This window comes from Papio anubis, chromosome 14 (genome assembly GCF_008728515.1).
Source record: "Papio anubis isolate 15944 chromosome 14, Panubis1.0, whole genome shotgun sequence".
Classification (NCBI taxonomy): Eukaryota; Metazoa; Chordata; class Mammalia; order Primates; family Cercopithecidae; genus Papio; species Papio anubis.
The window spans coordinates 94,295,265-94,322,944 of NC_044989.1; the positions used below are offsets into that span (position 1 = coordinate 94,295,265).

The 27,680-nt window shown below is 41.6% G+C and overlaps 1 protein-coding gene across 9 annotated transcripts in view; it reads right to left on the reverse strand.

Annotated features, from left to right (window-relative positions):
* The window catches only part of LIMS1 (LIM zinc finger domain containing 1), a 147,674-nt gene that overhangs the window by 59,076 nt on the left and 60,918 nt on the right, over nt 1-27,680 (reverse strand). The window contains exon 1 of one of the 9 annotated variants that reach the window (XM_017947832.3): nt 4,898-6,659. The exons of 7 other annotated variants lie outside the window; for them this stretch is intronic. In XM_017947832.3, coding sequence (XP_017803321.1) covers nt 4,898-5,004 — 107 coding nt within the window. In that variant the 5' untranslated portion in view covers nt 5,005-6,659. Of the gene's footprint in view, nt 1-4,897; nt 6,660-27,680 lie in introns of those variants that run through there. One more of the 9 variants, XM_003909100.5, reaches the window with a different exon arrangement.

The following is a 27,680-nucleotide window of genomic DNA, read 5'->3' on the forward strand; positions in this document are numbered from 1 at the left end:
CCATGTGTTTGCTCATTGTTAGGCAGACTAAACGTGCCCTCACTGAACCATCAAATAATAAGAACAGATAATATCACATAATAAGATGACAAAACTGCAATTTTATCCCTATTGTCTAACAGACTACATTTCTAAAACTAAAATGCAAACATAATTTTTCAGTTAAAAGTTGGGCCGAAAAGTGATCGGCGAACTGCAAAAGACGTAAGCAAGAAACACACAGCCCAGGCTGAGCTACTCCAGCGTTGACTGAACTCTAGGCACTAACTTATTTGAATCAAGGACAGAAACTGGTTTCATAACGATGACCAGCTTTATAGCCTTCAGTTCTTTCTCCCTTAAACGGGATCATGAGAAGTTGTGGGCCCACACACAAAAAAGCCCTTATTTAATGCAGTGCCTGGCCTATCACAGGGGTTCAATTAATGGTAATGTACTAGTCAGGAATACATGATCTGAGTTTTCACTCTCAAACCAAAGCAAGGACATTCCCGCCACTTAAAAATGATTTTACATGCTATATCTATAAAAATACGAGCTTGGAAGGTTTATTCTATAACCAGAAAGTAAAGGTTACATTTCTTTGCACTTCCATTCTTGGTTAACGTGATCCATCCAGGAATCAGAAGGGTACTACTTCAAGGTCAACGCTGCAGGAAAGGAGGAAAAGGAGGTCTAAGAAGCCAAAAGCTCACTGCTGCAGTGTGGCAACTTCACATTTTCACTTTACTCCTAAACTATTAGGGATACAAATTTCAAACTGCATTTTGTTTGTTTGTTTGTTTGTTTTTTGGATTCACATTCTTTTCAAATGGCTGATGTAGCCCTGATTTTATCCAGGCAAGATAAACCTAACTGGGAGGTGAGGGCACGAGGAGGGCAGAAGCATGGCTGAAGGAACAGGGAAAAGGGAAAGCTCTAGGAGTTCTTATCTCAGCACTAGACCAGGGTCAGCCCAGGTTTTCCGTGAAGGGCCTGAAGGTAAATAAATTGTTGTCTTTGTGGGCCACATTGGTCTGTGTCACAAAACCACCACAGGCAACACACACAAATAAGCATGGCTGTGTTCCAGTAAAACTTCATTTGTGGACACTGAAATTTGAATTTCATGTATTTCACACGTGAAAAATATTTTTATTTTCAACCATTCAAAAACGTAAAATCCATCCTGAGTTTATAGGCCATACACAAAAGGCAGCAGGCCAGATTTGGCCTGAGGGTCATAGTTCACCTGCCCCTATATATATATATATATATTTTGTTTGTTTGTTTGTTAGAGACAGAGTCTCACCCTGTAGCCCAAGCTGCAGTGCAACGGCATGATCTCGGCTCACTGCAACCTCTGCTTTCCAGGCTCAAGCAATTCTCGTGCCTTAGCATCCACAGTAGCTGGGACTATAGGTGTGCACCTCTACACCTGGCTAATTTTTTATATTTTAGTAGAGACGGGGTTTCACCATGTTGCCCAGAGTGGTCTTGAACTCCTGAGCTCAGGTGATCCATCCGCCTCAGCCTCCCAAAGTGTTGGGATTACAGGCGTGAGCCACCGTGCCCGGCCTACCAGCCCCATATTTTTATTTATTTATTTATTTAGAGACATAGTCTTGCTCGGTCACCCAGACTACAGTGCAGTGGTGCAATCTCGGCTCACTGCAACCTCTGTCTCCTGGGTTCAAGCAATTCTCCTGCCTCAGCCTCCACAGTAGCTGCGACTACAGGCGCGTGCCACCAAGCCCAGCTAATTTTTGTATTTTTAGTAGAGATGGGGTTTCACTATGTTGGCCAGACTGGTCTTGAACTTCTGACCTCAAGTGATCCACCTGCATTGGCCTCCCAAAGTGCTGGGATTATAGGCGTGAGCCACTGCATCCAGCCACCAGCCCCTATATTAAGCTGTTTTGAACCCAACCAGGAGAAACTTGAATTTTGCACTGTTTCTAATCAGTTATTTATAGATCCCTTCCATCTGAGGCAGAGAAAAAGTGACTTTGAGAATTTTTAAAGGGCAGGAATTTCTCAGGTGTGTTTGTCATTCAGGTATCCTCAAAAAACAACTATGTTTGACTACAACATAATTTAAAAGATAGAACAGCTAAAGGAGTAAGTATATGTACGTGGGTTTATCTTAGATGTTATTTTGGGACACCAAAAACTTCAGGGAAAAAAGGGTCAATGCCTTGTGAAGGTCTGGGGCTTCCGACCCACCGGAACGAGCATGTCACTTGTGTCACTTCACTCTAACTGTAACCCCCAAACGCAGTGGGCAATGCTCCACTGTACAAAGTATGTGAATAAAGTCAGCTTCAAGTCATATTTAATGCTTTAAAACAAAAGTCTAGGAAGCCCAGTGTTTGTCATGCCACCTTTTACCTGCTTCAGTTTTGAACAATTTCAAGTTTGAAGCCAGAACTATTTTCAGGTGTATTACAGTGCTCTTTAAGCACCTGCCTCGCATGTTTCAGAGCACAGCCTTTTATTTAAACTTTAAGAGAAAAAAAATGTTTTCTGGCAGTGGCCATGGCCAAGTTTAGTCTCTGGAAGTTTTCTGTTAAGAGTCCACAAACATAACAAGAAATGAACACGTGAGTAAGAAGGAATGAGAGTTGGAACGGGTCTTATGCAATACTTGCGACAGAATAAAAGATGTTTGATAGCCCATGTATTCAAAATCAAATAACTGCTCATGGAGAGAAAATCTGTGGTCATATTCAATATGCACAAACCTAGGTGGGTGTTCCTATGGCGAGGCCTGTGTCTTATTCATTACTGTATCTTTACTTTGCAAACAGTAGGCACTCAATAAAAATTAAACAATGAATTAACTGTATGGCACTATTCGCAAGATAACAATGCCACCCACCTCACTGAATTGGTAGTTTGAATTCTGTAAGAGAGTAAATAATGTTCAATAACAGTAGTTACTTTTATTCTCATTTTAAAAAAATAAACCAAGGCTTAAAAAGATTATACAACTTGTCCAGCTGAGTGACACTGAAACTTCGGTGTACCTACCTTCAAAGTCCTTATTCTCTCTGATTCCTATTAGCTCAGAAACCTCATTTAATCCTGAAAACAGGCTTAGTATAACTAGGGTAAAAAAAAAAAAATTACCTTTCTAAGCTGATTTAAAAAAAAATCCAGGGATAAACAGACAATGGTTTACCTTTCTTGGCTAACCTATGCTTCTAAATAAGGAAAATGATCGTTTTCTCTACATTAAGGGACAAAAGTGGCAGAAACAAAAGTCCCATCCATCACCAGGTACCTGCATCACCAGAATGGGTGACAAAATATGTCTCTTTAAACAATTAGGCAATACTTAAGAATTACTCTTCCTCTTTTAATTAAATTTTAAGCAAAAAATAACAACAACTAGTTGTTTGAAAGAACATTGTAACTATGTAAATATATGTAAATAACTACCTCCTTGGCATTTATGTTATTTTATTCATGGGTACTTTGGCTATTGTCTGAAAATAAAGAAAAGGTTGGTTTAGAATATTACTTTATATAACTTAATTTTTTTAAAAAAGGAAATTCCTCCAAACCCCAAAATCTGAAATTAAAACTGTTTTCGATAGATAACTTCACTCTTGGATCCATTGTAGACTGGAGTCTACCAATAAACGTTGGTTTCGGAGGTCACTTCCAGTTGTCTCTGGTTAGCAATATAGAGCTCAATATTTTCACTAACCTCACATATAAAATTCATAACAATTTAAACTCTGAGACTTTTAAATTGTTTAATCCAGTCAATTCAAAGTTAATACATTAAATGTAACTAAGAGACACTTGACATAGTAGGCAATAAACTCTAATAATGTTAGTGTCAATAATAGTCCTTTAATGTTACCCTCTTCAAAAACTGGTGAGTCAACAATTTTAAAATAACTATGTCTTTAGCAAATTACAGTTCCTGTAGTATAGCTGTCTATGACAAATACAAATTTAATAGAGAATTTTTAAGCTTGTCAATCTGTCCTTGCTACATATAAATAGATAATTTAAAATAAACTCTGGAAGTGAGTGTAGGAAAAAGAACAATGGTACACAAAGTATAGATAATCTTCCTGCCATCTAATTAGTATATTCACACACTTAAATCAAGACCTCCAAATTAAAGTACTAAACAGTAAATGTAACGTAAAAAAAGGAAGTCTCTCTTTACTGCAGCGTTCTGTCATCAGTAAAACAGGAACATCCTAGGAACAGAGAAAATCTAAACCCTTCAGTTAACGCGGGATTTTAACACATAGGCTTAATGTTGTAGAGGCTTTCAGAACCTCACATCTAAAATAAATTTTCAGTAGTTGCAACACAAAACTAAAATTGTGTTGTTTTAGGGAAATTCAGTTTGAAAGCCAAGAACTCTAACCTTTTTAGTTAAAAAGGTTTCCAGATTTTTGATGTCCTTCCTTCCTAGGCTACATTCAATAGTTCCACTGCATTCCTTTGTTACACCATTTCAGCAACAATCCCCATGACACCCCTCCCCCAACCCCAAACCACCACAAGCTACCCCCCTTCATCAAAACGCAGACAAAAACATGTTCCAATCAGCCAAAGAAAACTCTCTTTAAAATAAGGGGAAAAATTAATCGTTTTCAATTTAAAATATTACTCTGGTGAGTATATAATTTTTAAAGACATAACAACACTGCAGGTTTGGAGAAGAGGTAAAACAACTTAAAGGATTTGTGAAGAAATGGGCAAGTGTTCTGGTTTTGCACAGTTCCAATCAGTACAATCTTGATATTGTGTTCAGTCTTTAATTACAGACTAGAAGGTTACTTTTCAATGAGTACTTCCCAATGCTGCATCCACTTAGGCATGAATCCCCACTGCACTTACTAGATTAGATGCCTTGACCTTTAGCCAACCATGACTTTGCACTCACCTTAGCTCTTCCTCCGGTAATCCATTTACTCTCAAACTATCGGGACGATCTCGTCTCCTCCTGTAGAGACCTGAATGTGAAAGCTCTTTAAGCTGTAATGCAGTCATACTTCTCTCCACACATCAATTGCTGACACTTTAAGCATTTATGCTCAGCAGTGTGGCTGCCAGGGGAAAGCAATATCCCTTGCCGAGGGACCTCAGCACACCTGACTCAGCCTTAGAAACCTCCAGGCAGGCCAGGCTGCTGAAGCACAGCTTCCTGTTTCTCACTGGTTGGTACACACCCTCCTTAGCAAGGCACAACTTGCCTTATCTCTGGGCCTTGCACCTTGGGAAGGGGGGAGTCGGTGACCAAGAAGGCAGGTTACTTACTTGTTTATTAATAAGAAAAACTTAATTGTTATGAATAATCACACCAATTCCTTTATAAACCTTGCCAGGACCACTCTGAACTAAAATTGGGCTAAAAAGCTCCAGTAAGGTAGTCACTAAAGAAGGGTCCTGCTGTTTTATTTCCCAGGAAATCCATTAACACTTCACAGGCAGTTGTCAGTTTAAAGAACTGCCTGGTTACAGTGAGCTCCTTAGGGACAATTCTCCTTAAAAAGGAGAGGAGGGGCAGAATTCTAAAGGGAAGCAGTCCAATTCCTCCCCCTTACCACTTTACTCCAAATCCTCTTCAGAAGGGAAGGAAGTGTCTTTGGTCCACCCACCCCTCATTAAATATTACTAAAAAATTCATAACTGAAAGGAAGACGGTTTCTTCCTTCATTCAGTGATTTTCTGAATCTATAATTACTGGCTGTGAATAATGCCCTCTTGTAGTGCAGGCCACCCCGGATGACACAATGCTGTTGCCTTTAAGGTGGAATGGGTCCTATGTACCCTATATTTATCTGTACATCTGACCTTGGAAAGTGACAATGTTTAGGAAGGTTTTGGGTGTGGGGATGTGGACAATAGAGGGCAGGTTTGGGGCAAGTGTCATCCAGCTCAAAGTGATGCTACCCCACAGCAGGCACAGTGCGGCCCTCCAATCCACTTCAGTCCCGCTGGGAACATAGGACCACACCACAAACACAGGCTACCTCCCAGCAAGCTCTTAGCCAGTAGTATGACTGCATGGTTCTAGGAATTTCTCTCTGGGCAATTTATACCAGCCTCTTTTCCTTTAGAATCTTCTCGACAAGAGCACACAGAAATGGGTCTGATACTATTTTTACACCAAGAGTTAGAGAGTTAATATATTCCCATCTTTGAGAGAATCTGCACTATACATACAAAAATGAAGGCAACCCACAGGAAAGGGAGTCTACATCTTACTCCTTCACTCAGGACATAGATGCTAGTTCCCCTGAGGGCTTCCATTTGTTACGCTAGGTCCAAGGCCCCAGGAAAAACAAGTGACTTTTCATAATTGCCATTCGAACACAGCACATGCTTTTAAAGATGCAGGGACAAAATTTACCATTTTTGTCACTACACTAGATTTAATGAGTGATGAAACACGTTTTAAAAAATCGGTTGACAGTTATATCTATCTCTGGAATGGCACACAAAACACTGGTAATATTGGCTGCTTCTGAGGGACCTGGGAGGATAGCAGCAGAAGGAAGCATTTCCACTACATACCACTCTACCTTCTGAACTTTGAATATATTGCCACTCAAAATCAAATAGAATTTAGAAGATTTAAATACCAAACAACTTAGTTTACAGTAATAGAAACATTTTAATTTAGACCTCCTAAAGTATCCAATTCTTTTTTTTTCTTTTTTTTTTTGAGACAGAGTCTCCCTCTGTCACCCAGGCTAAAGTGCAGCGGCACAATCTCGGCTCAGTGCAACCTCCGCCTCCCAGGTTCAAATGATTCTCGTGCCTCAGCCTCCCCAGTAGCTGGGATTACAGGTTTGTGCCACCATGCCCAGTAGAGATGGGGTTTTGCCATGTTGGCCAGGCTAGTCTGGAACTCCTGGCCTCAAGTGATCCACCCGCCTCGGCCTCCCAAATTGCTGGGATTATGGGCGTGTGCCACCGTGCCCAGCCTTCGTTTTTAAAAATCAAGACAAGTTAAAAAAAAAAAGAACAGAAATAACCACTAATCTTCCTTGTTTTCCCCTCACCATCAATACAGAATAGACACCTAATGAATAAAACATAAATCAATTGTATATTCGTTGCAAATACAGAAATCCCAACATTAAATATGACCTGTCTCCATAGGAAATGTAAATAATTGCTTTCTTTTTAAAAGAGTTTTTAAAAATTAATGCAGCTTGCTGACAAGGGAAAAGAACTTGGTGACTACTAAAGGTTAACCAGACAGGAAACACCTAACTGTGTAGGATGAATCCTGTATTTGATGAGACTAGTGTTAAAAGGATGTGCAGGGGTGGGACAGGGCGGGGAAGAGCGGTAACAGGGACAGTTAGTTACCAAGCCATAAAACAAACGAGCTGAAACAATTCTTGCCCTCTGACTTTTAAAATGGCTGTACTGACAAACAGGAACTTCAGCAAATCAATGCTTATGTTCTGATGAAACTGCCACAACTGAGTAAAATTAAATTTTGGGCCTTTGGGGAAGGCCCTTTTAACCAGGATCTTTTTTTTTTTTTTTTTTTTTTTTTTGAGAGGGAGTCTTGCTCTGTGGCCAGGCTGGAGTGCAGTGGCGCAATCTCAGCTCACTGCAACCTCCACCTCCCGGGTTCAAGCGATTCCCCTGCCTCAGCCTCCCAAGTAGCTGGGATTACAGGCAAGCGCCACCGCGTCACCATGCCAGGCTAATTTTTTGTATTTTAGTAGAGATGGGGTTTCACCATGTTGGCCAAGACGGTCTCGATTTCCTGCCCTCGTGATCCGCCCGCCTCAGCCTCCCAAAGGGCTGGGATTACAGGCGTGAGCCACCGTGCCCGGCCTAACCAGGATCTTTTCACTGAAGACAGAGACAGAGACAGAGGACTGCTTTCCCTCCCCAGCACCCTTCAGACAGCAGCACATCAGCACAGGGAAGGGGGGCAGATGCACAAACACCCAGCACACACAGCAGGGCCGTGACAAAGAGAAGGAGGAGGAGTCCCCATCTATTTATCCTTTCAAATGTACTTTCCCATGGAAATGGAATTATTAATTATGCCTGAATTCTCAGATCAGGCCAATTTAAAAGGCTTTTAAATTTCAAATAACTGTCTTAGCATGATTTTGACAGTACAGAGGGAGGCCTGTATAAATGCATTTTCTGTGGGTTTCCATATAGATATATTTTATTTTAGCACTCTAAAAAAATCTTTAAAGGTCAGTCCAGACTCTCATTCAATGCAGAATTCCCCACCGTCATTTTCCCCATGGCTTCATCCCTATACAATATCTACGACCTGGGATTTTGTCTCTTCATGGACACTTGCAGTGATGGGGAACTCACTACCTCATAAAACTCCTGGGGCTTTCCCCCATATGCCCAGTGGTTGCCAAGGAACAACAGTTCACAAAAACGGTGAATAAGACAAATTTGCCTTAACAACTGGTCTGGTCTTTGAACCTCATGACAACTTTTGTCCTTTTTTCCGAACTGTCGGGTTCTCCTCAAATCTGTACTTTGACTCCAGCAGATCTCACGTCCCCATCCCAGCTGAGAGGACTGGACTCCAGGAGTTCCCTGGATAGACTGTGCTTCCTCTCACTTTCTAGCCTTTGCACATACGGCTTGGTAAGAATGGAAGAAAGATCACTGGCAGGACTAGCTCCTGATCATCCCACTAGGACTCACTGCAAGGATCATCTCTTCCAAGAAACCTTTCTAAACCCCATACCCAACTTATCACTGCATCTGTAGGGCCAGGGACATGGAAGAGAGTCATGTTTGTTAAATAAGCTTTACGCTTTAGTTGTTCAACCAATTAATTTTGAGAGCCTAATCATTTTGCAATGTTATGTTTGAGGAGAAATCTCCAGAGTTTTGAAGCTTTTTCATTTCTGCATGCAATACTCAATGTTACCTAAATGAGATTTTAAAAGACACACTCGTTCTACGGTTTTGGAAAAATTTACTTTCTTGGTGAGACTAAAACTCTGAAGCTTTCCTATTTGTGGGGTTGAACAGTACCTTCCACAAGTATAAACATTTTCCATTTGTGATAAGAATAAAAAATTAGCCTGGATTTTTGCCTAAACTTGTCACAGTCCAGCTTTTAGCATCTTGTTGCAATTAACCCCTTCAGATATAAGAGGGTAAAGAAACCTAATTAAACATCAAGCCGTTTGTTAAATATGATCATTAATGAATCATCAATTATTTCTCGTATACAGAGTTAAGAAAGCTGCAAGCTGGTTTCCATGGCTAACTGGGGCTCACTGCCAGTACACTAGGTACTAATGGCCTGTAAACTGGTTGAGCAGCTGTACATTTCCAGGCCATTAATTTCCTTGTGGGACATAAAAGAAGAATTTTATGTTTTGCAGCTAACTTTGAACTTGATGGAAAGGAATCATTTTTAGTTTATGTTTTATCTCATAAATAATCATTTACAGGGAAAATCAAATTTTATCTAATAAAGCAAGAATATTCATCCATACTATGTCCAACACACATTCATCTGGCAAACATTTATTTGCCAGCCAAGCCGTCTTCCTAAATGAGGCCTCTCAAGAGTGCTCTAGGCTATACATTTGAAGGAAGAACAGTGCTATGTATCTGCTGCAGAAAAGGGTTCAATGATGTACCATTGTGAGTAGGCTCAAGGTCAAGCTAACTGGAGCAGAGAGTATGAGAAGGCAGAAGCAACTGTCCATAAAAACTGTTCACTGTGCGGAAAAAAAATCTCCAAAATATGGTCCCACTCACAAGCAGATAATATTGCAACTGTCTATAAGCCTCTCTGAACTTTCTCCTTAATCAGGCTTCCTGGACCTCTGCCACATCTAAGTGGATAGGCTGAGCTGTCATTAAAGCTCACGTGAAGCCAGTGTGGTGGCTCACGCCTGGAATCCCAGCAATGTGGGAGGCCGAGGTGAACAGACGGCTTGAGCCCAGGAGTTTGAGACCAGCCTGGGCAACACAGTGAGACCTCATCTTTACAATACAAAATTAGCTGGGCGTGGTGGCGAGTGCCTGTAGCCCCAACTATTAGGGAGGCTGAGATGGGGGGATCATAATCACTTGAGCCTGGGAGGTCGAGGCAGGAATGAGCTATGGTCATACCACTGCGCTCCAGCCTGGGTGACAGAGTAAGACCCCTATATACCAAAAAAACCCCAAAAAACCCAAAAAGCCATGAAAACCTGCCTGTGTCATTCTCATTCAGCAGCCTCTTCCACAACCAGTAACATGGGGTCATCAACAGTTTTCAATTTAGACCATTAACAAATGTTCTCAAAAGCCACTGATACAAAACGGCAAATCTTCCGGGTATAATTCCAGGTATATTTCCAAATAATTTAGAATGAAATTCTAAGTAACCTATCCAATCCCACACTTTCGAGGGGCCAAGGGAGAGTACAAGGTATGTTAGTGGAAGGATACAAGAGGGGACCAGTAGACATTTAGCTGACAGATCCACATTTGGAAACTTCCTTGCTGTGACTACCTTAGAAGTACACAGGAAGTCATTTAACTACCGCAGTCCTCCATTGCTCCATTTGGAACAGAAGTGACTGAATCAGGTGACCTCCATGGTCTTCTCCGTAGGCAAACATTACTTGGTTTTCCAGACAGGATCTGTGCAACGTGACTCCCTGACTGAGCACACTTTTCTCCTTCGTCATTTAGTCAGAAATCTCTTTCCTGAATAAAGTAGGCACACGTGGGCAGGCTCTGCACATTCAGCAATTCAACAGACATTTCCCAAAGGCCTCAGCGTGCCAGGCCTTTGGGGTGTGGAAGAGAACCCTGAGCAGCCTCTGGGCTCCCCAGATCCTTCTCCATGAACACCTTTTCTTTGGTCACAAAGCTGCTTGAGGATAAGAGCTCTAGAGTAGATAAAGGACCACAAAAAGGCATGCTGATCACCCTAGACCCAACATACACCCGACCTTGCCCAAAGAGAACAGAGGATCCTCCTCAACAGAGCACTGACCTTTCAGGGAAGGAACACAGACTAAAGCTTGCAGCGGGACTGCACTTTTCTTCCCTGAGGGCAAAATACAGGGTATCTCACTGAATGTAGTACACTTGCTTCTGGAAAACTACAGATAAAGCTAAAACTTCAGCACATAGATTAATTTTTCTTTCCCTAAATGAACTTGTTTTTAAAAGGAATTCTAGTGGTACTCTTCACAAATGAGAGCTTTTCTACAATCCAGATTTTCCCATAATTTGACTTAAAACAAGATACATATTAATGTATTGAAGTAACTTTTTAGATACTGTTTCTATCCATTCTGCCTGTCCACCACTATACATAGAACTACACGCTATAGATTTTAGTGTATCTATATCTGCTTAGCATATTTCTAAACCAAACTGTCATTACAAAAAAATCCAATAGGTGAAATACTTCTTTGTGAGAGGAGAAATGTAACAGTTACTTGCAAGCTAACAGTTCTGACATTCTGAAGACCAGAAAGAACAAAAACGGTTCTTCTCCCTACCCTGGAATTCAAGGGGTGTGTCTTAAAAAATAAACCACAATTCCTGCCCCACCCAGTATAGGTTCATGACTATAGCCAATACTGTTAACACATTGGCTTTCACTTCAAAATTGTTTTTACCAGGTTATCAAAATACTTCCCAGATTTTATGTGAAGCCTAATCTTAAAGGCAACAACACACATAACAAGTTGTATGGACACATTTCTGATATCTGTATTATCCCTTTATTTACTGTTATTTTTTCCTAACTCAGATATAAAAGTTCAATTCAATGATACAAATATAATTTAGAAATTTAAGGATATCTAGCACTAAAGACAAAAGTTTTTCAAAAACTTGTATTTCCTATATAGTGTTACTATGCCAGAGTGATTGATGGCAACTGAAAACGATAATGTAAACATGTATTTGGCATAAAAAGGTGTGTTCATGATCTACCATTGAGTGAAAAAAAAGACCATAGGATACAAGCTATGAGATTCCATTCCACATGAAAAGACCACATATGTATGTATCATGTAAATATGTCTGGCTCATGCTGTACTTCACCAGGTCTGTTTGTTGCTATGTCCACGAAAGAATGTGGGGAGAAACGTTAGCAGGGTCGGTGCTCCAGCCTCCCTCCCTGGCCCTCTGTGTCCAGTCTGCCCTTCTCCCCTCCCTTCCTACACATCTCTGTGTCCACTCTCCTTGCTCTTCTCTCTGTCACCACCCTGGCTAGAGCTCAAGCTGCTATCTGTTCCCTGGACTGCCATGTGGCTCTGCACAGCTCTGCTGGTCCTCACCCTGGGGCCTCTGCTGCCTCAGAGAGAGGAGTCCTCAGCAAACAGATGGGTCTTGTCAGTACCCTGCTTAAGACATGGGCTGCCCTTGGCTCTGAGGGTGAAGAACACTAGGCCCTTCGAAACATGCCACCTCCCGTGTCTCTTGTCTCATTTCACCTCCCAGCCTTCCCCTCAGCCACAGGGTCAGGCCCTCTTGCTTTTGAGCCTGGTTTCTTGGATGAGATCCAGTGTTTCTGTCTCAGGAAGCTTGCCCCTGCTGTCCTGCTCGCCTCCCTGCTTTCAGCATCCACTCTGCACCCTACCTTCTACCACTTGACATGTTTCACATTACATATTCATTTGTGTGATTACATGGTTGATACCAGTGTCCCCTACTCGACTGCAGGCTCCATGAGGCCACTGAGTCTCTGCTGCTAAGAGCAGACCCCAGCCTAGGTTAGACGCTCACTAAAGGTTTGTGAGGGCCACAGCTGGGTTGGGGGCACACCAGGCACCCTTCTGTGTTGCCTCTTATACTTGGCTGACGACACACCTGCCGCATGTGACTTTTGCTGTTTTCTTACCCATTTTAAACCTGTGTTTCCAGTTTGGAAGGCCCGTGCCTCTGCCAGTCTCATCCCCTTGACAGGTCCTCACCATGCTCAGACATCTCCTCCACGTGAACTGCCCTGCGCTTGCTCTCTCACCACCCAGACACTGCCTAGGCTTCCAGCCCCTGCCAACCAGAGATGTCTTGGTAGACACTCTCCCAGATGCTGGGGAGGGTGTGGACACATTATGTTGCCTTAATCTTGTCCACAGAAAGGTAAGCGTTTCAAACCTACTTTGACTCTAATAATAAAGACTTTTATGAGTTTACAAAAGAAAAAAGCTAGGACACAAAAATGTTTGCTTTTCAACTATCGCAAGGACAAAAAAACCAAACACTGCATGTTCGCACTCATAGGTGGGAACTGAACAATAAGAACCCTTGGACACAGGAAGGGGAACATCACACACCGGGGCCTGTCGTGGGGAGTGGGGAGGGATAGCATCAGGAGATATACCTAATGTAAATGATGAGTTAATGGGTGCAGCACACCAACAGGGCACATGTATACGTATGTAACAAACCTGCACATGCACCCTAGAACTTAAAGAATAATAATTTTAAAAAAGTTTGCTTCTCACTATTGTAAAGCTCAGTCTCTCAACTATTTATGTAACGTAATTATTACTAACAACTGAGGTTAGAGTACCCACCCAGCACACTATGTGTTGTTAACCTCCATCTCAACTCTGTGAGGTATGTATCACCATTATTCCCATTTACAGATGGGAAAACTGAGTCTTAAAGCAGTTAAATGACTTGACCAAACAATGTAACCAATAAAGAGAGTGTGGGTCCAACCAAAGTCGATTTGACTAAAACATTCCTGTTTCAGTCATTAAACTGCACTGTCCCATGGCCTAAAACATTCTCCCCCACAGACTATCACAAGGTCAAGTCTGAACTAGCATTGCCTCTCAACAAGACAACCTAATCACGGAAGCTTCTGGGAAACGGGGTGCATGACAGGCGCAGGAGCTGCAGCGCAAGCCCCAGACTGTAAACACAGACTAGAAACCACCCAGACACCTCCGCCAGCCCACACCTTCCCTCCCTCCAAATGACCCAGACCTAGTCCACGTGAATACTGCGAATGGTCGGTTTGAGGGTTCTGAAAGGAGCCTTGTGGGGTGCTCAGGTGCAGTCCCCACTCATATGTGTGTTCCTTTTCAGCTGGTTTTCTCCTGCAGGTTTGGAGGCAAAAGCTAGTGAAAGAAAGTGACCTTCTATGTAACTGAATTCCTAGATTCCTTAGGAGTCTTTGGGTCCAAATTACCCAAACTACTTTATTTCCTTTTAGAGTACATGGAATTATTCAATGTTTCCAACAGTTCTGAAAAAAAAAAAAAAAAAAAAAAAAAAGGCAGATTCTAACAGGTTTTCTTCATCATAGCAACTATGCTGAAACCAAGGGTACTGTTGAACAGCAACAGGCGCTAGAAGCAACACAAACAGCAACCTTCAGGAGGGCGTGGGTGTATGAAGAGGCACTGATGATGTGTGACCACACCGATTTCGGTTCCTCTGAGAACACTTCATACCACAAACACACTTTAGAGCTCAAGCCAGTTAAGCAGCCACTTGCTCCTACTGCTTCATGCAAAGGAAGTCTGGTAAAGAAGGTGATTCTAATTCGAAAGCACAAATCAAACCAGTCACTCTGTGAGACTAATAAAAGAAAGGCCTGCAGTTTTAATCCTCCAATCCTGATCTCAAGAACTCCTGCCAGGAGAAAAAACTCACTCTTAGGGTGTCTATATATATAAATACACACACACACATATATATATTTATATAATATGTAAATACAATTATATTTATATATAAATATATGTACATGTATGTACATATATTTATACATTTATATAAAAATATTATTTACGCACATATATTTATATATATATATTAGATCACAGTTCACAGCAACCTCCGCCTCCACAGCTCAAGCAATCCTCCCACCTCAGCCTCCTGAGTAGCTGAGACTACAGGCTCACGCCACCACGCCCAGCTGATTTCTGTATTTTTGTAGAGACAGGGTTTCGCCATGTTGCCCAGGCTGGTCTCGAATTCCTGAGCTCAAGCGATCCCCATGCCCCGGCCTCCCACAGAGCTGGGATTACAGGTGAGCTACTGCACCCCGCCTAGAGCCAATATTTTTGATTGATCAAAACATACTAGGGAACTATGTTCTACTGAATAAAAATTCCCAAAATAGAAGTGAAACACCTCAAAACGTAGTGAGACCACTATACAGAACCAAAGCAAATACACTATTTCTAAGGCAAGTGGAAAAAAACATCGATACAGTATTTTCTAAATAATAGTGAGCCTCGGGGAAGACCCAGTTCCTTCCCCGGGGTTTGGTATGATTTAGGAATAGCACCTTGGTCAAGAGCTAGGTGTATTGAGTGCTTCTTATGTGCCCAGAACTGTGATAAGCACTTTGTATACACTTACCAAATTTATTTTTTTTACAATAATCCAATGAAACGGTACTATTATTATTCCCATTTCAAAGGTAATGAGACAGACATGGAAAGTATAACTTACTATACAGTTATTACGTAATTGAGTGAAAAACTGAAACCTGGCCTCAGCCTGGTTTTTAAACCGTAACGGTGTACTGCCTTCTAGTCAGAAAATGGTTATTTTTTTCAGCAGTAGATGAGAACTTATAACCAGAAATCATTTAAATATTCAACTATGGCTAAACACAATGTGGTATCCTGGATGGGATGATGGCACAGAAAAAAGACATGATGAAGGTAATGGAAGGTGCTGACAAGAGGGGAAGCTAGGCGAGGACTATGTGAGGATTCTCTTGAGCTCCTGACCTCTGCAACTTTTCTATAAATCTAAAATTATTCCAAAATAAGGTTTATTTTAAAAATTCAAAACTTTAATTCTACATGACAACAGAGCTGGCATCTCTGTCAGTGACTGGAGGAAAAACAGAGAAGGGGTTTTCCTGAAGATTAAGAGACACTTAAGAGACATATCAATTAAACGTATTATTAAACTATGGCCTTTGTTTAGATCTTGGTTTAAACAAAACAAATGTAAAAGGCTACTCTTGGGACAAGTGAGGACATTTGATTATGGGTGGCGTACTGGATGGTGATAAAGAATTACCACTCATTTGTTAGATATGGTAATAGCATGTCCATCTTCTCAGACACCAGCTTATATAAGAAAATGTCCATCTCCTCAGGCACCAGCTCTGATGTATTTTGGGATGAAATGTCCTGATGTCTCGGATTTGCTTTTAAATAATTAAGAAAGAAAAGAAAAGAAAAAAGAACATGTGAAGCAAATATGGCAAGATGGTATTAAGTGTGGGTGATGAGTATAAGAGGATTGTTTCTTCTATTTTTATATCAGAATGAAAATTTTCAGGCTAAGTGCAGTGGCTCACGCCTGTAATTCCAGCACTCTGGGAGGCCAAGGCAGAAGGACTGCTTGAGGCCAGGAGTCTGAGACCACCTTGACCAACATAGTGAGACCCCATCTCTATTTTTAGAAAATAAAAAATAACATTTTTATAATAATATATATGTATACACACACACACACACACATATATATACATATATATATATATTTGAAATGGAGTCTCACTCTGTTGCCCAGTCTGGAGTGCAGTGGCGCGATCTCAGCTCTCTGCAAGCTCCACCTGCCGGGTTCATGCTATTCTCCTGCCTCAGCCTCCCAAGTAGCTGGGACTACAGGCGCCTGCCACTATGCTCGGCAATTTTTTTGTATTTTTAGTAGAGATGGGGTTTCACCATGTTAGCCAGGATAGTCTTGATCTCCTGACCTTGTGATCCTCCCGCCTCGGCCTCCCAAAGTGCTGAGATTACAGGCATGAGCCACCGCGCCCGGCCAATAAAATATTTTTAAGTTAAAAAAAAAAGTTCAACCGTGGGGATGAAAACAAGCATAACTTCCTTAAAGCCAGAACGCCATACACTGCTGTATCACACGCGCAGTGTGATGCCCCGACGGCACAGCAGAGGGCATCAGGTCAGGATTCCTGGCTTTTCTGGGTGCTTCCTCTAATGAGGGATCTGAAGTGTCATATCTGAGGATGTTAAATAGGTTGCCCAAGATCATATGAAATGCATTAAGGGATATGTTACATTGTGAAAGAATGGCACCAGGAAAGGGGAGGAGAGAATATTCTAGGTGGAGAGGAGAGTGCAAAGGCATGGCAAGGTGGAGAAGTGAGCCAGGGAACAGTGGGCGCCTCACTCTGGAAGCAGTAGGAGCAATGACTGCAGGGAGCCAGGCAGTTTTGAAAAAGTCAGAGCCAGGCTGATGGGTGTATGTGACAGGTGAGAGCCGCACAAGGTTAGAATTCCAGGTGGGGAGGGTGCAATCCTGGAGACAAGCAGTTGTGGAAGCGGCTCCAGGTAGCAACACCTGCCATGGCGGAGGGGAGAGAAGACTCTAGAGGAGAAGCCTTTATACTTTGCCAGGTAAACAGGTTGCTAAGAAAAAAACCAAACAAGATTAGCACACGCACCAACACAGGAAATTATTTTGCATGTATTTAGCCAGATCGTGCCGCAAACAAGGACACTTGAAACCCTCAGTACTCTCGAATCACCGATCCCACCCTCTTTTTCTATTACCACCCACGTCAGAGAAAACAGAAGTCTTCAGAAAGACGCCACCTCAGCTGTCTCAAGCTATTGTCCCCACTTCTTTCAGCGTGCCCTCTGTTCGACTGGAAATTAAAACAGCACAAAATTAGCCCTGCCCTGAGTCTGCACTACTGTCATCTTGTTCTAATGGCAGTAATGTCATCTTGTTCTAATGGCAGTAATGATCATGCACTACTATAATCTTCTTCTAATGGCAGTAATGATCATGGTGCTAATGCTTCACATACTATTTCATCTGATCCCCCTAACACCCTGTGAAATGAGCGGTATCCCTACTTCGCGGAAGTAGAAACTGGGCCCTCAACTGGTGAGTGACAGAATGGGGACTGGAATGGGCATCAGGGGCCCCATCTATGATCACTCTACTACCCTGCTTCTCTCAAGATCAAGAAAACAGATTTCTAAAATTGTGATGTCTTCAACGAAACGCTGTATAGCTGTAAAAGAAAATTCACTGAAGCACAAATCTACATAAATGTTTTTAAAAAGTGAGTGAAAAAGGCAACTTGCACAGTAACACAAACAGTAAACACCAAGTAAAATCTGAAACGAAAGAAGGAATCCCATGCACTGTTAAGAATATGTAAATGTGTAATGAAAGTATAAAGATATGCACAAAAGTGAGCCAAAAGCCAAACTCCGTTAAGGAAAGGGTTTCCTCGTGGACGAAAACAGGAGGGGGGAATGTGATTGATTGGAAGAGGAAACTGAACCAAGAGACCTCAACCCTGTTTGTAAGGTTTTATTTCTTGAGGTGGGTGGTAGATATTTGGAGGTTCTTTTTTATTAATTTCAATATCTTCATTGTTTTTAAAGGAAGGAAAGATGAAGATGCACAGCAAACACTCTGAGTATGTAAGTCCACAAAGTTTCAAAGCACTGTGCCTGCCACCATGTGGCTCCTAAAGACGTTACAGGCACACAATCTTCAGAGGATGAAAGAAAGGGGCATTAACTCTGAGACAAATATCACATGAATGTTACCCACAGTGAAAGCCCAAGGAGCCCCTACCTGATACATAACCAATACTAAAATCATATCCATTTCCAAATAATGCTTAATAAAACAGAAGACATAAAACATTATGCTAGGAGCCCACTCAAAGGAAGATGAGAAAAGTTATGGGATATAAACTCTAAGACTAGCAAAAACAGATGGGAAAGACTGGGTTTCAGGCACAATTAACAGGTAAATGAGGACCTGTGAACCGACTTTAAGACCCAGAAGTAAATAAGCAAAAAGAATACAGTAAAAAGGAACTCTGCCCATGGTATTAATAATTTCACTTGTAAAACTTAGTACTTTTAATAGGCAGATTTATTAGAGAGATCAATATCTCTTTTCTGGTTATATCCAGGTTAGAGAGAAATACCTAAAAACTACACCATAGTGAATCCTATTAGATGCACAAAAATATACTCTTATGTAAAAATCACTTCTATATGTGCACACACGTACTATTTATGTGATGATACCAGACAACTGGTGTGCTCAATTATGTTCTATTTGTGTTTCATCTGGAGGGGGAATAGCTCAATATTGTGCAACAGCACCCACCATGTCATGTATCTTGATTCAGCGCGTCCCTCATCACCTTGGCTGTCCAAGCTAAGCTCTCCGTGCTCACAGATGGCACCCTCTCACTGTTTCCTCACATGCACGAAGGGGCAAGCAGGCTCCCTTGGGCCTATTTTATAAGGGCACTAATCTCATTCATGAGAGCTCTGTTCTCATGACCTAATCATCTCTCCAAAAGCTTCACCTCCTAATACCCTCACTTTGGGGTTAGAAGTTCAACATACGAATTTGGGGGAGACACATTCGGACCACAGCAGCAAGGTACATGAGACATCCTTTACTGCATACTCACCTGTGTGGCCTCATTCCAATCACCTTTTCCCTTCTAACAACTGATTGTGCTATATTTTAATTTCCCAACCACTGCCCTAGACTCAGCACACTCTTGTGTTTCCAGGATCTACCATTTCTCTACGTGGATGAACCTCCAGCCTCTCTCCTCACATAGGACTCCCGCAATATTGCCATTTGGTGGAGCCTTCTAGAGCTCTCCCAGGGAGGCAGTGGAAGCTGTTCTCTCCTCTGGGATCCTACTGAACTTTAGACAAATCCATTCTGTTGCACTTGCCGTACTGTGTGTTGTTCATATGTTGGTTGGTCTTCCTCACTGAAATGTTAGCTCTTCAAGCCTGGCAACAGTAGGTACCTAAGAAATGCTTCTTGAATGGTTGAATTAACTTCAGAAGCTTCACAGAAACATGAAAGTGCTAATAAAATTTTTAAAGTACCTTACAAATTGTGATTTTTCTTACTGACATACACACACATGCACATATACTGAAGTCCACCCCCCCTCCCAAAAAAAAAGTCCTCAGTTCAGTGACAGAGTCTGCTGGTGAATCCAGCTGGCTTCCTATAAAGAATCCCACCTTGGTGAATTTTTAAGAATGTAAAGTCTGATCTTCAGCTTCTGAAGCTGAGTAATCAATGTTGTCAACACACCTAAGGTAGATGTGCCACTTAAGCATCCTCATTCACCAACTTTTAGAACTGATGTGTAAAATCAGAACTCCAACTTGCAAACTAAAACATCTAGCTTTCATAAGTAATGTGTTCTCTCCTAGGCACAGGTCAAATGAAAATCTAAGTTATAATCAGAAGGTTGTCTGGTGTGCTTGAATTCATAAAAATAGCTACACAGTCCGAATATTCAGTGACTACGACAGCCAGATTCACCTCCCCCAAACTGGGGGCAGAGCTGGCAACAGGAACCTGGTACTTGGGCCCGAGGGCTACGCTGCCTGGCCCCCAGGCCTGGTTGCCAGCTTCACCTCTGTGACTGCCCATACACCTGCTGCTTCCATGCTCACTGGGCCTTTCAGATGGTCATGTCCTTTCTTTACATATACATCCAGAGCCACTCCATCCCCTTTAGGAGACTACAGAGCTCTACTCCTGGGTCAAGTCTGAAGTTTCACTCTCAGAGGATAATCTGACTTCTTTTCTTTCCACGTTGCTGTTGGGCCCCTCACTGTAGTCAAGTGTGGCCCACAATACACAGATACAATGACCTGGTTATAAGGATCAAGACTACACTGTATGGCATTCTCTAAGTGGGGCATCACTAAATCCAAACACAGACACATTCTTCTGCTTGTGTTTCTGCTTATGTGAAGCCATGTGCTGGGCATGTAGTAGGTACTCGGCAGACATTTTTGGAATGAATAAAGAGGAAAACGGGGACAGCATAAGATGCTGAAAGAAATAAATTTCAGTAAGTTTCAAAACAGGGAAATTTTTTCAAAATTTTATAAAACATTAGATATTTTGAGTGAGCTCTTTATTTAGCTTGACACATGTAGGTTTCTAAGATGCAAGCAACAGAAACCACCTTGGGTTAGTTTTAAGCAGAAGAGATATTTAATAATGATATTGCAATGCTCACAGACTCTGCAGGATTAACAAAGAACCCAGCTTGTAACAACACCCTGCCCAGCGGGGGAAGTGTGCCCCCAGCCCTACACCTCTGGACCGAGTGTACCACATGGACCAAGGCTGGGTACTGGACTGTGCTGCTCACACCGGGTTCTACTGCTGCCCCTAAACAATGGGTGTCGTGAGTGCTGTTACAACCGAGCTCTCCAGAAATGATTCCAGGGAATCCCTATTTCTTTGCATCTCTAGCAGGTCACAGTCCAATACAGGTGTACCTGATGGCCAGAGCCCAAGGCACATTCCTGTGCCTCAGCTGCAGCTGCAGGAGAGGCTAGGAAGGCAGGCATCTGGCCCTTCCGGATTCTCAAGAGGGAGCAAGCTTCAGTATCCTGTTCAGACTCACAAGGTGGGGAATCACCAGACAACTGGATTCCAATGAAAAAGGAACTATGTGGCATTAATCCGTGACCCATCAATCCTTCCTGCAGGTAAACTGCTCCTACCTGGCAGAGATCAAAGTTCAGACTACCAAGTGCTCTGTACAGTCGAGATGCTGCCACACACTCTGTCCAACAGACTCTACTCCTGCTGGTCCCCTGCTCCTCCTTCATCCAACTCAGAGGAGCAGGGGCAGTGGGGCGGTCTTAGACAACCCTCTAGTAGTCTTCCAGGACAGAAAGAAAGGAAGCTAACTAATCCTAGTTACAAGAAGCCCATCTTGAGGAAGGGGGATGAGGAGCAAGACTTGTTTTACGGTAATTAAAATACGTTAATATCCAGTCATTTCTATTAGAACAAAATTTAATTTGAGAGGCTAAGGATAAAAGATCTGAAGGCAGTAACCATCTAAAATTTGCAAATGTTAATGTTTTCAAAAACTGCTACAACTCTTCTATGGCAGGAATCATCAAACTTCTGTAAAAGGCCAGATAGTAAATATTTTAGGCCTTGCAGGCTACAAAGTCTTTGTGGTGACTAGCCAACCCTGCCCTCGTGGTTCAAAAACAGCCACAAACAATAGTAAATATGTAAATGTGGTTGTGGTCCCATGAAGACTTTATTTATGAACACTGAAACTTGAATTTTGTATAATTTCCATATCATCCTTTTATTTTTTTCTCAACCATTAAAAAAGGTCAAAATATTCTTAGCTCACAGGCTGCAAAACAAAACAAAACAAAACAAAACAAAACTGGAGGCCAGAATAAAACTACAAATAAATAACAAGAGGAATTTTGGAAACGATATAAATACATAGAAATTAAACAATATGTTACTGAATGACCAGTGGGCCAGTGAAGAAATTAAGGAAAATGAAAAAGTTCTTCAAACAAATGATAATAGAAACATAACATACCAAAACCTATGAGATATAGGAAAAGCAGTAATAACAGGGAGGTTTAGAGCTCTAAATGTCTACATCAACAACCAAAAACCCTTCAAATAAATAACCTAACAATGCATCTTAAAGAACTAGACAGGCAAGAGCAAACCAAACCCAAAATTAATAATAGAAGAAAAGAAATAGTAAAGTTCAGAATAGAAATAAATGAAACTGAAATGAAGGAAACAAAAAAATCAGTAAAATAGTTTTTTTGAAAAGTTAAACAAAATTGATAAACCTTTAGCCAGACTGAGAAAAAGAGAGGACCCAAATAAAATCAGAGATTAAAAGGAGGCCAGGCATGGTGGCTCACAGTACTTTGGGAGGCCAAGGTAGGCGGATCATTTGAGGTCAGGAGCTCGAGACCAGCCTGACCAAGAGGTAAAACTCCGTCTCTACAAAAACAAAACAAAACAAAACAAAAAAACTTAGCCAGGCATGGCGGCACATGCTTGTAATCCCAGCTAGTCAGGAGGCTGAAGCAGGAGAATCACTTGAACCCAGGAGGTGGAGGTTGCAGTAAGCCAAGATCACTCCAGCCTGGGTGACACAGCAAGACTGTCTCGGGGGGTGGGGGGAGAAGGGGGATGAAAAGGAGACATTACAACTGAGACTGCAGAAATTCAAAGGATCATTAGTGACTACTATGAGCAACTATATGCCAATAAATCGGAAAATTTAGAAGGAATGGAAAAATTTCTAGATACATACAACCTACCAAGATTGAACCATGAAGAAATCCAAAACCTGAACAGACCAATAAGAAGTAATGAGATCAAAGCCGTAATAAAAAGTCTCCCAGTAAACAAAAGGCCAGGACCTGACGGCTTCACCAAATACCAGACATTTAAAGAAGAACTAATACTAATCCTACTCAAACTATTCTGAAAAATAGAGGAGAGGGGAATACTTCAAAACTCATTCTACAAGGCCAGTGTTACCCTGACAACAAAACCAGAAAAAGACATGTTGAAAAAAAGAAAACCTGGCCGGGCGAGTGGCTCGTGCCTGTAAATCTCAGCATTTTGGGACACCAAGGCCGGCAGATCATTTGAACCCAGGTGTTCCAGACCAGCCTGGGTATCATGGCGAAACCCTAAAAATACAAATATGTCTCTACAAAAAATACAAAAAATTCGCCGGGCAAGTGGCACATGCCTATACTCCCAGCTGCTCAGGTGGATGAGATGGGAGGATTGCTTGAACTCAGTAGGTTGAGGTTTCAATGAACCATGATTAAAACTACTCACTCCAGCCCAGGCAACACAGTAAGACCCTGTCTCAATAAAAAAATAATAATAATAAAACAAAACTACAGGTCAATATCTCTGATGAATTTTGACGCAAAAATCTTCAACAAAATATTACAAAACAGAATTCAACAATACAATCATTCATTGTAATCAAGTGGGATTTATGCAAGGATGGTTCAACACATGCAAACCAATCAATGTGATAAATCAATCAATGTGATACATCATATCAACAGAACGAAGGATAAAAACCTTATGATCATTTCAACTGATGCTGAAAAAGCATTTGATAAAATTTGACATCACTTCCTGATTGTAAAAAACCCTCAAAAAACTGGGTATAGAAGCATTCCTCAACATAATAAAAGCCATATATGACAGACCCACAGCTAGTATCATACTGTGGGGAAAAACTGAAAGCCTTTGCTCTAAAATCCGGAACATGACAAGATGCCACTGTCACCACTGTTATCAACACAGTACTGGAAGTGCTAGCTAGGGCAATCAGAGAAGAGAAATAAAGGGCATCCAAATTGGAAAGGAAGTCTTCAAACTACCCTTGTTTGCAGATATGATTTTATATTTGGAAAAACCTAAAGACTTCACCAAAAAACTATTAGAGTTGATAAATTCAGTAAAGTTGGAGTATACAAAATCAACATACAAAAGTCAGTACCATTTCTATATGCCAACAGTGAATGACCCAAAAAAGAAATTTAAAAAGTACTCCCATTTACAATAGATACAAATAAAATAAAATACCCAGGAATTAATTTAACCAAAGAAGTAAAACATTTCTTACAATGAAAACTATAAAACACTGATGAACAAAATTGAAGAGAACACCAAAAAATGGAAAGACATTCCATGGGTTGAAAGAATCAATATTGTTAATATGTCCATACTACTCAATTTCTAGATTCAATAAAATCCTCATCAAAATGCCAATGACATTCTTCACAGAAATAGAATAAACAATTCTAGGCTGGGTGCGGTGGCTCACACCTATAATCCCAGCACTCTGGGAGGCCAAGGTGGGTGGATCACCTGAGTTCAGGAGTTTGAGACCAGCCTGGCCAACATGGTGAAACCCTGTGTCTACCAAAAATACAAAAATTAGCCAGGCATGTGTGGAGGAAAAGTTAAATATTATATTTGAACTCAACTGAACATGGACACAAACAATGGTCACCAAGTTCTGGAACAGGCTGTGTCAGCCCTTTGAGGCATTCATCCAAGGCTGTTTCGGAGAAATATCTATTTCAATCTATTCCTATACGTTAGTTATTGAAAAACAATAGACAATCGCAAAAACAAGTTGTGACCTTTTTGTGTTCCTTGAGCCCAGTCACGAAGGGCACTCGTGACTGGGTCTCATGCCAAACAACTTGTTACAAAAAGAGCTAGAGTCCCAGACTGCACTGAAACTTCATGAGACCCTCCCTCGCTGCGCACAGACAAGCGGCTGACTCTGGAGCCCAGGCTGTTGCTTCCTGTTCTGGTGGTGAATCCTCCAGAGTTAGGTGAGTGTAATACGTTACGTATATATAGTAACCAAAACAGCATGGTATTGGCATAAAAACACACATACAGACCAATGGAACAGAGCAGAGAACCCAGAAAGAAAATCCACACACCTACAGTGAAGTCATTTTCCACAAAGGTGCCAAGAACATACACTTTGAGGAAAAGACAGTCTCTTTAATAAATGGTGCTGGGAAAACTGGATATCCATAATGCAGAAGAATGAAACTAGACCCCTACCTCTCATCATAAACAAAAATCAAATCAAAATGAATTAAAGACTTAAATCTAAGATCTTAAACTATGAAACTAGTATAAGGAAATGTTTGGGAAACTCTCAAACGGAAATACTATGAACTGATGATATACCGGCAAACTTACCAGATGGAGGGCTTTGAGCCAGCTACTTACACATCAGGTCCTAACCTATGAAATAACACATGCTGCAGTTGTAGGGATAAGGGGCAAAGTTCATAAGCCACCCAGTGCACAGCCAACCACGGTGGGTGCTCATAATTGGCAGCTATTCCTGGGATGATGAAAAACAAGGATATATTAGAAAACATTCAGAATTCATCTGTAGAACATGTGGGAGAAGGCTTTTAAAAAAACAGCATTTCTGGCTAGGCATGGTGGCTCACGAGGTCAGGAGTTCAAGACCAGCCTTGCCAACATAGTGAAACTCTGTCTCTACTAAAAAATACAAAAAATTAGCTGGGTGTGGCAGCAGGCACCTGTAATCCCAGTTATTCAGGAGGCTGAGGCAGGGGAATCACTTGAACCTGGGAGGCAGAGGATGCAGTGAGACGAGATTGCGTCATTGCACTCCAGCCTGGGTAACATGCAAGACTCTGTCTCAAAAAAAAAAAAAGAGGAAAAAGCATTTCTGCTTGTATTACAGATAAGTGAAAAGGAGAAAAAAGAAACATGCACAAAGAAATTCTTTTAGCTATGCAGGTAGAGACAGTGTGTGTGTGCCTCTGTCTCTCTCACACACAGACACAGACATACATACAAGCAAGCACATATATAGGAACCTACAATGGCAACCTGCCAGAAAGAACTTGATGTTGTATGCTAGAAAACATCACCCTCTAGTGACTGCTAGTGAATTTGCTGCTTATTCAATTATCGAGAATTCACAACATTTTAACTCTCCTATCCAAAAAAAGGCTTTAAAAAAGTCTTCAGAAATGCAATCATCATTACAATCATGTGTTGCTGTGGAGGGACTGGGGGCATGAATCCCTTGACGTTACACACAAATTTACTATGCATGTGCCTTTGTGCATTTTTTTCTATGAAGGTCATAAGTATTAGAGTCTCAAAGTGGTCTGTGAATTAAAAAAAGGTCCAATTAAGATGTTTTGACCAAGTACTGTAATCCCAGCACTTTCGGAGGCTGAGGTGGGCATATCACCTGAGGTCAGGAGTTCGAGACCAGACTGGCCAACAAGGAGAAACTCCGCTTCTGCTAAAAACACAAAAATTAGCTATGTGTGGTGGCGCGTGCCTGTAATCTCAGCTTCTCAGGAGGCTGAGGCAGGATAATCGCTTGAACCCAGGAGGTGGAGGCTGCAGTGAGCCAAGATCATGCCACTGCACTCCAGCAACAGAGCAAGAAAAAAAAAAAAAAAAAAGGTTTCGTAGGAAAATTAATGAACCACTGCACATACTTCAAGCTCCTATTTTCCTCAACATGCCCTTTTTTTTTTGAGACGGAGTTTTGCTCTTGTTGCCCAGGCTGTGCAATGGCGTGATCTCGGCTCACCGCAACCTCCGCCTCCCAGGTTCAAGCGACTCTCCTGCCTCAGCCTCCTGAGTAGCAGGGATTACAGGCATGCGCCACCACGCCTGGCTAATTTTGTATTTTTAGTAGAGATGAGGTTTCTCCATGTTGGTCAGGCTGGTCTCAAACTCCTGACCTCAGGTGATCTGCCCGTCTCGGCCTCCCAAAGTGCTGGGGATTACAGGCGTGAACTACCACGCCTGGCCAACAAGCCCTTTCTTTACATACACCCTTAATGGGGAATGTAAAATCTGAGACCTAACTGAATTCCATTGAAGTGTTCTGTAAATCATTTTACATTTATGTTAATATTCCAAAAAGTGATTTTCCCCACCTCTTATTTTTAAAATGTTGTCATCATATGTATCACCAGACTCCTGAGCCACTCTCTGGCTTCTCTGCCCCTTCCACAGCTACCGCGTGACCTACAGCTCATCTTCCTCAGACCCTTTCATTTCCTCCTTTGTCAATTGAAGACAGCACATGCTCATTTATCTCACACTCTTGTAAGAATTACGAATTGATTTGTATTAATACTAAGAGTATTAATTATTAATTAAAAATAAGCTGAGAAAGATAAAATACTATACAAATGTTGGCTGCTGAATGGCTACTGGGACACAGGAAGTCAAAACAGTATCAGGTCTTTCTATGTCTGGGCAGAATGCCAAAGCCCTGACACACATCCTTTTAGCAGTTTTAAGTTACTTCTGCAAGTGAATACTGGGAGATCGTTCCCTCACTCCTGATC